Raw genomic sequence first — 15455 nt, forward strand, 5'->3', positions numbered from 1 at the left:
TGTGTGCCTGAGGGTATGCAGGTAAGTAACAGAACACCCCTCCCTCCATCCCCACTGAATAAATATGTGATTTCATTTGTTATCTATAACAAATCTGTAACAGATAAATTCAATGATAAAAGAAAATAGTTAAAACAAGATGAAGATTAAAAAGCTACAATGTAAAGTTTGCTAATCAGTAATCTCCATTTTCAAAAGGAGAGACGCATCACATTTTAAATGTTTTGTTACAATGGTTAAATTATAGATATTATGCTTTAAGCTTCTAAGTATTCTGTCAAAATATAATTACATTCTTTAAAATTGGATGCTTAAAGCAGTAAACCAGTATCAAACCCCTGCCCACAGAACCACACAGAATATCTCAATACTACGTTTCATGAATAGTTAAAACTTTCTATTTTCTATTTCCTCAATCAATCTGTACACTAACTCTTTTAAAATCTTGCTATGTAGGATATTCCATAAGAACACAGGATGATTACTAATAGCAAGTTTCCAAGGGGGACATTGAGTTTTTATACTAAAATAGTAATCTTGAAGAAGCCCTAATTATGAAAAAGCCCTATGAGATAAGTACAATAATTCTAATTTATGGGTGAGAAAAGGGAGATTCAAAAATTTTAGCTGCCCAAGGCCACCAAGTGGCAGATTAGAAATAGGAAAACCAGGTATCTCTGAAACCCAAACATGTACTTGTTACATCTAATTTAAGACACCTCTGAATTTTACCTTATTTTGAAAATGATGTGGCCTTGTGGTTATTCACTGAATTTCCTATGACTGAATAAAAACAGCTCAAAAATAAAATGAAAAGCCATCTGATGGCCAATTTTAATCTGAATGAATCCCTTATTCCGAACAAAAGAAAGACCAACTTGAACAGACACCAACAGGCTCATAACAGAAACTTATCCTAAGAGCATGTGCAAAAATGGATAAGGAAGATCCTCCTGAACATGTCCTGAGGTCATCTGGGAACAATAACTATGAGCAAAACAAAAAGTAGAGAATATTACTGAAAGGACTCTACTACTGAGTCAACACATTGGCTAAGTTATAGCACCTGCACAAACATTTGTGCATGGACTGGGAAGTAAGGGAGGCAGAGTCCAGGAAGGAACAGGGTCCACCACAAACCTCAAAATCACAGAAGTAAAAGCGATGAACAGAAAAAATTTCTATTATGTAAGTAATTGTTCTAAAGAATTAACAGAAATGATGCAATTTCAAAACAATGTACATAACATCTTATCTGGGATTTGAAATGTTTTGTCCTTTTATAATCACGTACACTAAAAGTCACTGCTTTTCATAAGCAAAAATCACCTGTGTACTAATATTGTACTAAATATGTAACAAAATGGCCAGTTTTCCAAAAGATTACTTAAATGTATTTAAAACAAGTGAAAATAAGATAAATTTTCATAAAATTTCCATTTTAATGGTGCTTGCTAATATTCCCTTGCCTAAAATCTTCGGTTAAAAAAAATGTTAAGTAATTTTCCTTTGGAATCAATCCAAACTGCATTTACTGTATTTATTCAAAATCCCCCTTCAATGGAACCAAAGCAAGAAAGATTCTCTTCTACAGGCAGTACAATCAAGCAAGATAGGATTCTTTTTCTACTTGACTGATTAAACAATTAACTAGAAGCATATTCAACTTCAAATCTTATGAGTTCATAATATCACCCTAACATTCATTTACTAAACATATATTTACTGAATGCTTTCTATGTGTTAAACCTTAGAAAAGACCTGAAAATTTAACAATGACCCCAAAAAAAATTTATCCCCAGCACTCAAAGAATCTGGAGGCAGAGAGGCAAATTTCCTTTGGTTATTTATTCTCTATAACATTAGCAACTCAATTCACAAAAGTTACAGTAATAAAAGCTTTTAAATATAGAGGGAAACAAGTACAGTTAACTGAGAATTATCCGTGGCAAACACAACTTTAAAAGTATCATACAAGTAAAATTATCTAATATGCTTGATGTTAAATGGTACTGACAAACAGGGACCTTTGATTACTCTGGACTAATGAGAAATGGAAGACAAGGGGACAAGCAGTGGTTTGACATCAAACTTGGTTTCAAATCTCAGCTTAGCATCTTACAAACTGTATGGCCTGGAAATCTTTACAAAACCTCTCTCTCTGTCCATGAGTTCACATCTGTAACATAGTGGTGACAAGTGACGAAATGAGATACCTAATAAAATGCACAGCTCAGGACAGGCTTTCTTCAAAAAGTTAGTTACCTGTTCTTAACTAACTTGCCCCACAGCAAAGGACAAAACCATAAATCCTCAATTAGGATTCACATCAATGTAAGAAACAGAACATTCTTCCTCCTGCCCGGTGCTAGGATTACAGGAGTGTGGTAAAACCTTCAGTGGGGTTTCTTCATTTCATGGGAGGGACTGTAACATCCCAGAATACCACTGAGGTTTACACTCAAATATAAATATAAAAATACTTTCAAGAGAGGAAAAAAAACCTCTATCTTTTCCCAACTATTGCCTTCTAAAAATTAGCTTAATGGAAATCACTTCTTTAGTCTTATTTCTATTTTGTTTAATGAAACAACAAACATTACACATGGTGTCTATATAACAACATGAGCAATCTATAGTTACCATCATGTCTCCCCACAGCACTACTGTGCTGCATGACTCTAGGAGAAACTGTTCATAAGGAACTCAAAATGATGCTTTCAGCAGCAGAAACAAAAAACAATGTGAATTGTGGCCCATGCTATTGTGCCACAGCTATTTCAACAAATGTAACCAATATGGACAGATCTTTTAAAAAAATATTTACCATCTTCAATCAAACATAAGTACAAAGATCACAAAGAAAACTCTAGGTTTAAATATATACATATATATAAAATCAAGCAGTTACTTCCTTATACGTAAGGCACTTCATTTCTAACAGCAGACCAGTCTCTTCCCACATCCTGCCTTCCCTTTCTTTATACATCACTAATCTAAATCCCTGGATAGAAAGCAGTTGAAAGTTAGAGAAGGATCACGACATCAGTAATACTCAAAACTAAAATTTCCAAAGGACTCATGTATTCAGTAAATAATCAGGCATGTAGTACGTGATTTTACTGATAGACATGTATTACCAACTTTGGTATTTATGTGGTACCTTTATAACATGAAAAATCAGAAAATTAGGGAGTTCATATACATTAGACTACATTAACAGTCATACATCTCTGTCTCATGAAATAGCTGTATATGTCAACCAATGGCACAAAGCAATATATGAAATGATCCTCTATTTTACTAAATAGGTACTATGTTTGCATGGCTCAAAAATGAAAACTATACAGAAGTATATACTGAAGTTTTGCTCCCACTCCTATCTCCATTCCTGTTCCCTCTCACTCTCTATGGCAACAATTTTATTAGTTTTCTGTTTATCTTCCCAGTGTATTTATACAAATATTAGTAAATACAAATATATATTCTTATTCTCCCATTACAGAAAAGCACTATTATAGTATGCTCTGACCTACATCTTGCTTTTTATAATCAATTTATCCTAGAGATCTCTCTATGTAAGTACAAGAAATCTTCCTCATTTTTTTTCATAGCTGTAGTATCCCACTATGTGGACATACAATAATTTACTCAACCAGTGCCCTAGCAGGTTGCTTCCAAAGCATTTTCTTAAGTGATACATTTTTCAAATCTCTCCTGTTACTGTAACAAAGTGAGTTCTGATTTATAAAGGAAAAAGTACATCTTTAAGAAGGCGTAGGTATCAGTATCACAGGATATGCTTTCTTAGACCCATAGTAACACAACATATTTTCATATTTTTAAGAACCATCAGGAATTGCCACTTCACATGGCTGCATTCTCTCCTCAAAGTTTGATGTATTTATTATAAGTTTTCTCCGAGCCTTTAATATACTGTTATACATTGTAAATCTCCAAAAAGTATAATGTGTGACATTTTCCAAACTTATATGGCTACAAAATGGTTCTTTGGCAGACCTCCTATAGAGTTAGTATTCGGCAAAACAAACTGTAAAAGAATTTTTTTTTTTTTTTCTTAGTGGCTGGGCAGTATGGGAATCCAAACCTCTGACCTTGGTGTTATGACACCACGCTCTAACCAACTGAGCTAACCAGCCAGCCCTGTAAAGGAATGTTAAATAGGGTGGATGTAATAATTATTGTCAACTATTTAAGCCAAATATAAAACTATAAATAAACTTTTAAGGAAGACACAAAAACAAGCTAATTTTCAGAATGCATTCCTTTGCTGTTTTTCGGATTACAAACCCCTTTGTAAACCTTAAAAAAAGAAACTGAGGCAAAAATATATTTAAAATATACATATAATACATATATACATATAGAGAGAGAGAGAGAGAGAGAGAGTGTGTGTGTGTGTGTGTGTGTGTGTGTGTGTGTGTGTGTGTGTGTGTGTGTGTGTGTGTGTGTGTGTGTGTGTGTGTACATATATAAAACAAAGTTTATTTGGGCCAAATTTTAGGATGGCAATCAGGAAACACAAGTTCAAGTTGCCTTAAAAATGTGCTCCATTTGGCAGCAGTTGTGAACAAATTCTTAAGGGGAGAAAGGCGGAAGTTAAGAGGCCATTCCAAAGTTGCTGGCCAAAAATTTATACTTTGGTTCACTAAAATAACATGAGCTACTGATTGGCTGTACATTGCTCTTTGCATCATAAATTTCAGAACCTTGCAAGAAAGAAAGGGTGACGGTTGTATAGTACAACTTGTGATAAAGTAACTAGCCTGGAAAGAGTTGCCAAAATGTACAATTTAGCAATTATCCCAGACATGGGCAGGGGGGGACTTAACTGAAGCTCCATGCTAATATCTCTTTGGCCCTGACAAGTTTAGCAGACCTCATACGGCTCAGATTGCTTTGGGCCATTTTTCTTTCTCATCTCAGAGATCTGAACGTAAAGCTGTTGACCCTTTCCCGGAGAGAATGCATACAAGCATAAAATTTTTCAGTTTCTAAAGATTCACGGACTCCTGAGGCTCATCCACAAATCCCATAGTCATCTCTACTTTAAAAGCAATTTTAACTAGACAGAGCAATATTATCTATGACACCATCAATACTTCAAATGCTAGGACAGAGCCTAGAATACTTTTCACACAAAGCTAATGAAAAAAAGCAGAGAATTCACTATGAAGTATACCTTGGTGCAAAGCAAACAAAGCATACTAAAAGGGATCATGTTTAACGACTAATGATATCAAGCAAAGTAAATTCTACTCAATAGCTTGGGATCTTTTACAAGAGTAGTCTGATTTTTATACAAGTGTCTCTTAAGTAAATAGATTCTCACAGGATTAAGAAAGTTGGTCTTTAATTCATTTTCTCCAATATCAAATCTTAACATCAAGGATTTTTTAGAATGCAATACGTTTCACATTTGACAGCAGCAGCTACTAGAAATATAATTTTGCAGCAAATCCAAATGGCAATGTAAATGCCCAGGAAAATGGAAAGAAAAAAAAAATCTGGGAGTTTTAAATGTAGATCAAAGAAACCCCAGGGATGATTATAATTTAGGAGAAATGATTAGGTGAGAAGAGGTATTAAATTAGGAAGGTGATAATCCAAGACCACCACATCTGCTTTGGGGAATAGTACCTTACTATGGTTTGAATGTGTCCCCCCAAAGTGAGTAATGGAGTTGCTTGGTCCCACTGAAACAATGTTTAGAGGGCAGGAAATCCAACTATATATAGTATTTGAAAGGTGGGGCCTTTATGAGGTGATTTTGTTGTGAGGACTATGCCCTCATGAATGGACAAATCCATTCATGACTATATGGATTAATTGTTCAATGAGTTATGGGTGTGGAGCGGTAGCTCTATAAGGGGAGCATATGAACTTGCTCTTGCCATTCTCACCTTCTGTTGCCATGGGACTCTGTAGAGAGTTCCCACCAAGAAGGCCCCCACCATATATGTCTTCTGGGCCTTGGACTTCCCGGCCTACAAAACTGTAAAACATAAACTTCATTTCCTTATAAATTACCCAGTTTCAGGTATTCTGTTATGAGTGACAGAAAATGGACTAATACACTTACTAAGGGTGTCCAGAGGACTAGTGAGGGCTCAATGAAGCTCAGCCCAGGCTTCTCTCATCTAGCTTTGTGCTAGTTTGTATCTGCCTAAAGAAGGCCTCCATTGTAATTCATACCAACGCAGTCCTGTGACACGTGACACCCCTCTTCTCTCACACTGACTCAACTTCCTCTTCCCAACCTCCACCCACCCACAGCAAATATTAAAAAGTGCTAAAATTTTGAAAAAGATGTTTTCAATGTCAATATAATATCTTGGTGGCCAAAATATAAACTAATGAGAGCTTCTAATTTAAATCATTCCTTAACATAAATGTGTTCCTTAGAGGGCTTTTTTTTAATGAAAACATCTCCAGTACTACCATGAAACTCAATGGGAAGAGAGAGTCTATTGTACATAAATATAATTTATTCCTATTTTTGTTGAATACATCAACAAAAGAGGACTTCTGTATATTTTCAGTATTTTTCTAGAAGAAAGAATAGTATTAAGTTGAAAACATTCTTCATATAAAAGAACACGCATCAAGAACATAAGCACATTAATTATATCTGTTACGGCAAATTATGTGAGAAAAAGATCACAAATATCATCTTTTCCCTTCTCTCATGCTGTTTTCAGAAACCATTCCACACTCCCTTCTATAACAAAATAGAATATAGGCATTTCCAAGTGTGAATCTATTTTCAAAGTTATATCCATTTCTCAAGTTCCTAATCAGAGATAAACACAACTCAACAGCTTCTCCAAAGTGGGCAATCTTACAGAAAAGAAGCAATAAAGCTCTGGAATTGAGAAAGAGAGAGAGAAAGAGACAGAGACAGAGACACTGAGAGAGATTCTATACTGCCTGAGATGTGTACAGAATTAAATCCAAAGAGCAATACTCCATATAACATTCTCTGCAAAAGTAAAAAAAAAAAAAAAAAAAAAAGGTATATAAAACATTAAAGCAACTTTTCTATTTAATTATGAAAGGAGAATTGTGCTTTATCATTCACTTTGATACTGCCAAAAAAAAAAAAAAAGAGAGAGAGAGAGAGAAAAGAAAAACTTCTTAAATAACTTATTAAAATCCAAATTATGGCTTAAAGAAAAAATAAAATACTAAAAATAAAAACATCCTCTTTAGAGGAAAGTCTGCGAAAAACAGTCCAACTAGAACCTGTCTGTACTGGCACATCAGCTCCAGATAAAATGCAAATCTATATCATAACTATTACTTTCCTAAACCAAGTACTAAAAAGAAGTGTTTGGCCACTCTCTTCTTAGAGCAGTCATTTGAAAATGTCTAGCCTATAGAAGGAAAGAGTCTCTCAAGTAGCTACCTAACACTACTCTACTCATCCAGCCCTCTGCCCTCAAGAAGACTGTTAACAGTAGCACTGCCAAACAGTGTAATACTATGCCAACTACAGACTCCTTGATGATTTATCATCATAATTACAATCCTAAATTTCCCCAAATTGTAAACATGCAACAAAATACATGAAGTTATCTGCTAAACAAAAATGGAAGCAATTTTCATTGTAAGCTAGAATGTTGGAACAGAATTGATACATGCTTACTGTAAAATTGAAAACACTGTATGCATAAACAGTGATAACTACAGAAGAAACCATAATCAGCAAGAAGAAATTATTATATAAATCAAAAGCTACAGTGATCTATGACTAACCTATAATGTTAATTCTATGAAATACCCACATGTACCTCTATATAAATGGCCCACTTTGTCAGCTGCAGATCCTATCCACTTTAAGATCATATTTGTGGTAAGATACAGTAAGAAGGGGAAGGAAAGAGGAAGAAAAACAACCCATTACAGGATGTTGACAAGTGTAACTACCAAAGTTTTAGAATACACTGGTTAGCACACCACACACCACTAAAATAATACACCAGGGTCCTCCAACACCAGGTTACTTTGGCTTTCGATTTTAACCTACTCAAGTAACAAGAGTCTCATGTAACAAAACACTTAAAATTTTCGTACCCTAAGCTCTCTTAGAAGAAAACATGAGTACTTCCCAGTCTCAAAGACCAGACAAAACAATTCTTCAAACCAACTCAGTTGTCCTACAGTTTCATTTGGACAGATGACAGACTTGCTCTCTTCTCCCTTGACTACAATTCCAGGATTGTGCCCAAAGATACCAACAATAAGGCAATAGGTAAGTAAAACCCTGATAATATGCCTAGAATGCCATATCTCTAGAGCAATCAACACCTAACCACAGTTCCCCAAAGAGAATGCTTACTTAGAGTCCCACAAACAACTGCCATTTGCCAATCACCACTGAATTCACACTGGGTTGTTAATATGTTTCAGTTATTCTAATGACTATATTTTTTAGAGGAAAAAAAGGTATTTCTTTGTAACACTGGCCCCCTACTGGCCAGCCACAAAAAAATGAATAAAATAAAATAAATGAATGAATAAATAAAATATTCCTAACAGATTCATGAAATGTTTTAGCTGATACACACAAATGAAATTAGCAGGTATGTAAATGTTATCACTGTGTTCATACCACAGGTCAAAATAAACTCAATGAAGGTAGAACTCCACCCACCTTGTTAGCCTATATCACCAGTGCCTGGCACCCAGGAGATACTCAATAACTACCAGTAAAATGAATGAAATTATATAAACAGCAAAATTCATAGAACAGTCCCAAAATTTCGGTGATAACAAAATTGTGTTAAATCATGTACTACTTACAAGGAGTAGATCATTTGCTAAAACTTGGGAACCCTCTAAACAGTGCTATTTGTAAAAAGATTTAACCCATACTAGAAAATAAGACTGCCAATTCAAATCAATTCTAAGTGAGGACAATGATGAGTTTTTATACCAAAGTAAAACAAAAGTTACATTTTTATAAGCTAAATGACTTTCCTCTATCCCATACCATCATCAGTGAAAATTACAGAATTTTAGAAGAAACCTTAAAGCCTAAATTATGAAACAGACAGGCTCCAGTTTCATCGTAATATAAACTGCCACCATTTTAAGTACAAAATTACAAACCCAAGTTGGTATTTTATGAATATTAATATTATTCTTTTTTGGCTATGCTAACTAAGCAGTCTGCAGTGAGTTAAAAATCAGTTATGACTAAAGAACATCATATTCTTTTATTTTTAGGACTTTCACTTACCAGGGAAAAATGAGTGAGCAAAGATTTAACTTTGTCAATGTCAATAGTTCCTCCCCACCCCCTTTTCAAATCATAGTGCTCTCTATACTTGTAAACCTGTGGTTTCACTGTTCCCCCTTTATGACAGCTTATTGTATTTAATTTCTATTACTGATTTGTAAATGTTCACTGTAGCCAAGTCTTATCTTCCCAAAGCTTTAGGTCTACCCTTCCAAAATACTCCCCAGTCATGCAGTTAATAGCAATGTTTGATAATTCCTTTGTTGTTTGTCTCCACCACTGGAACATAACTTCTATTAGGATAGAGCTGGTTCTGTCTTGTTGGACACTACAGAAGAGGTTCTAAATAAATGCTATACCAGTGAATGAATGAATGAATGATTTGGAGGCCAATGGCCTTATCATATGCTTCCTCTGCTAGCTAAGTTAAGGCAATATTTGAGAACACATCATGGTTTCTATTCAGCTTTATGAAAACTCAGACGCTCTTTTATTGCTCAATTGGAAATTTGCAAATAATCAACTTAAGAACAGACTACATTATATTTGATACACACTATTAGAGAAGGTGCTACAAGACAATTTTTTCAAAGGCTACACAGCATTACAAAAGATTCATTAGGACGAGTTTCCAGTATTCCATTACCATCACTGTGAATGATCTCCCCAATAACCATTGCTAAATAATTTCACTGTCTGGAGATCTAGTTCTCCTCTATGTTTAGAGAATTTACAGATGAATAACTGAAGTAATGAATGACTAATCTCCAGGACCTTAACAATAATCTTAAAATTTAAAAAAAAGAGGGAGCAGGAGGCTTAAGGAAAACTCTTGAAATAAAATCACATGAAAAGCAATTTTCCTGTTATTAACAGGTTGGAAAATTTTCACTGCAATCTTCCCTCCTTTGCCGGTCTGAGTAAAAATTGGAAGGAAATGTATAATAACTCCAAGTCCTTTGAGTCATGAACTACGAAAGGAGAAGAGAATCACAACTGTGGGGACACATGCACTCTACACGAAAGCAGGAAGTCTGTTTCCCGAGCATGGGCCACTCATCCCTCATCCCAAACGGGAACACTGGCCCCATTTGAAAGTCCACCCCACTCCCCCTCTAACCCTGAAGCCCAAGCCAGTCTCGCGATTTTGCTAGGCTGAGGAAGAGAAGGAGCAGCAGAGGGCTCAGGACACCCTCCCGTCTCTCCTTGGCCTGCGGCGGGAGGATACTCCTCCGGTTCAAGCCAGAAGCGGAGGAGGAGGCAGACCTGGCATCAAAAGCTTTGAAAAGCCTTGGCCGCGAAGGCAGGCGGCTCGTCCACGCGGCCAGAGAACTCAGCGAACAAAGCACCCGGAGGACAGTGCGGGGAGGCTGGGAGAGAAGGGGGAGATTCACACCGGCTCTTCACAGCTGCCTGGGGCTAGAGCAGGTGGAGGCGCGGTCCTCCTGAGAAGGAGGGTGGGTTTTCGAGGGGCTGATCTGAACTCCAGCGCCAAGGCAGCCGGAACTGGGACCCGGGACCGGGCTAGGGGGAACGCCGGGAAATGAGGAAGGCGAGGCTGCCGAGAGGAAGGGGTGGTCGGGGCCACAGGCGGCCCCCGCCGGGGTGCCGGGGTCTCACCCGAGCCCTGCCGAGGATGCCCGTGGCGAGGATGCCCGTGGCGCGCAGCCGGCCGCCCCTATTCGGGCCTCCCCGACCCCGCCGCCCACCCCCGCGCCCCCGCCGGCCACACAAAGGGGATGGCAGGCGCGCCGGCCGCCGTGAGGTGGAGGGCGCCGGGCCCGGGACGAGGTGGCCGAGCCGCGACGCCCACCGCGCCCCAGTCTTTGTCCGCCTCGTTCCGCGCCCCCCTCCCGACCCCCCCGCCGAGGAGCCCGGCCGCCCGCGGCGCCCTCACCCTGCTCCGCACCCGGGTGAGTAGCGGTCTCATCTGCTCGCCGGCCCCATCCGCCTCCATGGCCGGCCGGCCAGCCCGCAGCGGCCGCTACGGTGCTGCCCCGCGCGGTCCGCCCGCCGCTGCCGAGATCCCAACGCGCGAGGGGGAGCGAAGGCGCGTTCGTGCGCGGAGCGCGCACGCGCGCGGGGAAAGCCGGGCACCGTGCGCGGGAGACGCGCGGCGCGGGTGTGAGCGCGGCGGCCGCCCCGAGGCTGGCTCTCGCAGCGGAGCGAGGCCGTGGCGAGGAACGTGGAGCGAGAAGTGAGCGAGCGGGAGGACGCCGCGGGGAGGAGAAGGCGGCCGCGCAGGGGCTCGGGGGCGAGGCCTCAGCCCGTGACGCGAGCGGCGCCCGGCCACGCCCCGGCCCGCCCCCGCGGCCCGCCTCCTCGCGTCACGCCCCCTGCCAGTTTGGCACCACCAGCCTCCTCCGCGCGCCCGCCGGCCTCGCCGCGAGGCCGCCCGGAGGTGGGGCCAAAGGGAGGCGAGACGGACACTTGTGCCAGCCAATGGGAGGCTCGCAGGGTCCGCCCGGCCCCCCCCCCCCCCACCTTTGTAAAAGTTTCATTGACCGAAGCCGAGAGTGTAACTCGTTTTTCGGGTTGGAGGTTCCCTTGACTTTTGGAAGTGGGGTGGGGTTCCCCACCTCGCCTGTCTCCTAACCGTGTTCGTTAAGGCAGAAGGGAAGGAGGACGCCACCCCTTCAAGAACACTCACGAGAACCCCAAAGGAACTAACGGGTCTGCCCGACTCCTGCAAGTTTTTCTCTCGGTCCAGTAGACGTGAACCCTAACTTGGGGCTTGTGAAAGGTGGAATACATTCCTGTGTGCATGAACTGCTGACAAAAAAAAAAACAAAAATTTTTGAAAAAAATTGAAAAAAAAACAAGAAGAGGGTACAGCTGACCAGGTATCCTTGTGTGCTTGCCCCGCTGACCGGGCACCATGACAGCTTCCACACTCCTGAGTCCAGCCAAAGGGCACCTCTCAAATATCTCTATCTGGGGATGATGATGGTACCTGCCACACAGGGTCATTGAAGGATTAAATGGATATAAACGTTCCTGTCACTTAGCGTGCTTATTATTGTCATTATTGTTAACAGGGTTTTCTTGAATGTTTAGTAAAGATAATAAAATGTTTAGTTGAGAAGAGCTGAAACCGTGCAGTGGAAGAAAATATATACATGTATATGAGTATATCAGCGGGTCTGGAGGTCACGTCCTATCCATCTCCACCAGGATATCAGTAAAGCCCTTTGTCAGCAATAGGTAGCTCAGTATGCTGGATGACTGGTTCCTGGTTAGGGTCCTAAGTCCCCTTTTGTTCTAAATTTCCCAGACAGTTACTTCTAGGCTGGCATACATTGTTCACTTACTTGTACAAGAGCAGATGTGCTTCTATTAGTAATAGCTACCATTTAAAGAGGCCTACAATTAGAGACTGGCATTTTGCGAACATGTTTCACCTCTTATCCCTACAACATTACAAAATATGTTGTGTCCCACTTTACAGATGAAGAAACTGAGGCTGACAGATAATGGTTCTGGTGAATGACACTGCTCTTTTTATTGCACCATTCTAATGCCTCACTAAAGAAAGCTGAACAACAAGGAAAGAGAAAGGAAAGATGAAACAAGAATGAAAAGAAAGAATACAAAGAAAGAGGGGACTGGAGGGAAAAATGCTTCCTAAAGTTGTTTAAGGCATCAGACACTTGTGCCCATTCTCTAAGGTGAATGTAATTTATATTGAAGAATTTGTTAAAGAATTTTTATTGAAGAATTTGTTCTGGGCTCTCTTACAATGAAATCTCTTCTCATAAAACTGTAATTTGTACATACAGAACACCTTCTATCCTCCTTTCTGGGCTTTATTTTTCTACAGCACTTATCCCCTTGTAACATTCTATATATTTTATGCTTTATTGTGCTTATAGTCTGCCTACACACACACTGACTAATGTGTGCTCCATGTAATCTTCATGCAGGCAGAGATTTTTTTGTCTGTTTTGTTTGCTGTTATATGCCAGCACCAGCAAGAGTTCCTCAGGGCATGTATTCATTGAATGAATGCATGAGCCAGGTACAACATCCATTCTTTTTAAGTCAGAAGAGCATCAGGGGTGACAGCTGAGGATATGAACAAAGCAGTAACGAGAGCAAAGACCCTGAATGCCAGAGTTGAAAGTGCTAAATAGTCAACCTCAAGAAGAGCTTAAAAATATATGCTCAGCAGACCTTGCTAAACAACGAGTTTCTCTTCATCCATCTTGCAAGAAGAGAAAAAAAATGAACACTTGGTTTACTTAACTCGCAAATAGTTTTTGACTGACTTCTGTGTTGCCGTGCGCTTTTTCCACTCATCATTTCACCTCAGCTGCTAGAAGAATAATGTAGGTCTGAATTACAGAATTTATAACTCTCAGTTGCCCACTGCATTCAAGCTCAAGCAAAGTTCATCCTGAGGTGACAGTGTACTGAGGAAAGAAAATTTGCTTTTATGCAAATGGAGGTGGCTACCAGGTGTTGCAAGGTGCTGAAAGGCAAATTGTTCTCTAGGTATTTTAAGCATTCACCTGAAATGTAATGCAGGGAAACATTTGCTAAACAAAGGTGAATGTGAACCTAAATTCATCACTAATGACATGACTGTGGCACCTAATTTTAATGAATTTTAGCTGTATCCTAAATTCAGGCCACTTCCTGGATTTCTGGAACAGCAGGTAATCCTAGCAGGGACTTGAATACAACCCCTTGGCAGATCTTAATCATGAGGAATGAACAAACTTCCAGAGAACAGTTGTCTGTGAGCCAGGGCATATTTTGTAAAACAAATAGCAGCTTCTTTGTCATTTGGAAAAGCCTGGAACTATTCCTAACCTTTAGCAGACGATCCTTTGACAATTATGTGTATTTTCATCGCCTCTTCTCGGTCATAACTGAAATTTAAATGTTTCCAGTGATCTGATCTTATAAGGAAAAGTAAAATCCTGGGAACAGTGTTTTCAAGAGCATAGGGAAGCCTCAATAGGGGAAAGACAAAGGAAAATGATTTAAACAATCATTATTCTTTACTTCTGTAGGCTAGGCATACAGATAGATTTTCAGAAAGTGAATAAATAAAAACAAAAACAGACCTGGTCTCTGGTCTCACGGAGTTCAGAATGGAAGACACCGGTATATAAACAAATGTCAACAGTGTCATGTTTGCAGCTCTGACAGTCCTGGGAACCTCAATGAAAGAGACTAGGATGGATGTAGCTGGGAGTGGGAGGGGATGGGGCTGCCCCCTGTATGGGAAGAGGATGTACATGAAGGTGTATAGAAAAACTACAGAGAAATACGGTAGATTTAAACTGATTATGAATGCTGATGGTATATGTGATATAATATGATATTTAATTGGTCTTTGTCCCCAGTTCCCAACATAGAGCTCCTAAAACCTTTATAACTTCCTGAGGGGTAGGAGTGTCTTTTGTTATCCAGAATGAGCCCCTTTGCTAACTTTTGAGTTTAAGCTAATGAGTTACACTAATGAGTTTGCTCTAATGAGATTACTTAGGGTGGGGGCCCCTAGATAGATTTAGGAAGGGGTCAGTTACCAGAAAGACCAAGTAGTAGGATTAGAGGGTTGGAACTTTAAGCAGAGGTTGATTCCCTTTGGGCTAGTTGTGTCTAACCCTCCTCATGGGATTGCAATAAAGATTAAATTAGAGCATCAAGCACAATGTCTACATATAAGAAACACTCAATGAATGTTTATTATCATTATCTGACTGGGAAACCATAAGGTGGGAGATAGGTGGGCTGAGGTTTTATATGAAGGGTCCTGAGGAGCTTTCATTCCCATTAGAATGAAAATTCCTGGAGAGTAGGGACCATTATCTACCTGTCAACTGGGAACATCCCAGAGTGCCTGGCACATAATGAGCATCAAAAAATACTGAGTGAATGCTAAGAAAATTGGATTTTTTTCTACGCAAAATTGCAGACCCACCATCAGAGGGCATTAAGAGAAATGACTTCATATGTAGCTAGTTTAATTGAGATATATATGCTGAAGTTTAAAAGATTTAACACCAAGAAAGAAAATCTTGTTAACAATCTCATATTGACTACATGTTGAAATGATATTTTTGATATAGTGGGTTAAATAAACATTATTAAAATTAATTTCACCTATTTTGACTTTTTTAATGTGACTACTAGAAAATTTAAAATTACATACGTGGCGTGCATTATATTTCTATTGGAT

General features: G+C 39.5%; 1 protein-coding gene across 2 annotated transcripts in view; it reads right to left on the reverse strand.

Moving 5' to 3' along the window:
• The window catches only part of SLC4A7 (solute carrier family 4 member 7), a 101797-nt gene extending 90397 nt beyond the window's left edge, over positions 1 to 11400 (reverse strand). For both annotated transcript variants that reach the window (XM_063114294.1, XM_063114295.1), the window contains exon 1: positions 11163 to 11400. In XM_063114294.1, coding sequence (XP_062970364.1) covers positions 11163 to 11222 — 60 coding nt within the window. In that variant the 5' untranslated portion in view covers positions 11223 to 11400. The remainder of the gene's footprint in view (positions 1 to 11162) is intronic.
• Between the last annotated feature and the right edge of the window lie 4055 nt (positions 11401 to 15455).

This window comes from Cynocephalus volans, chromosome 11 (genome assembly GCF_027409185.1).
Source record: "Cynocephalus volans isolate mCynVol1 chromosome 11, mCynVol1.pri, whole genome shotgun sequence".
NCBI classification, from domain to species: Eukaryota; Metazoa; Chordata; class Mammalia; order Dermoptera; family Cynocephalidae; genus Cynocephalus; species Cynocephalus volans.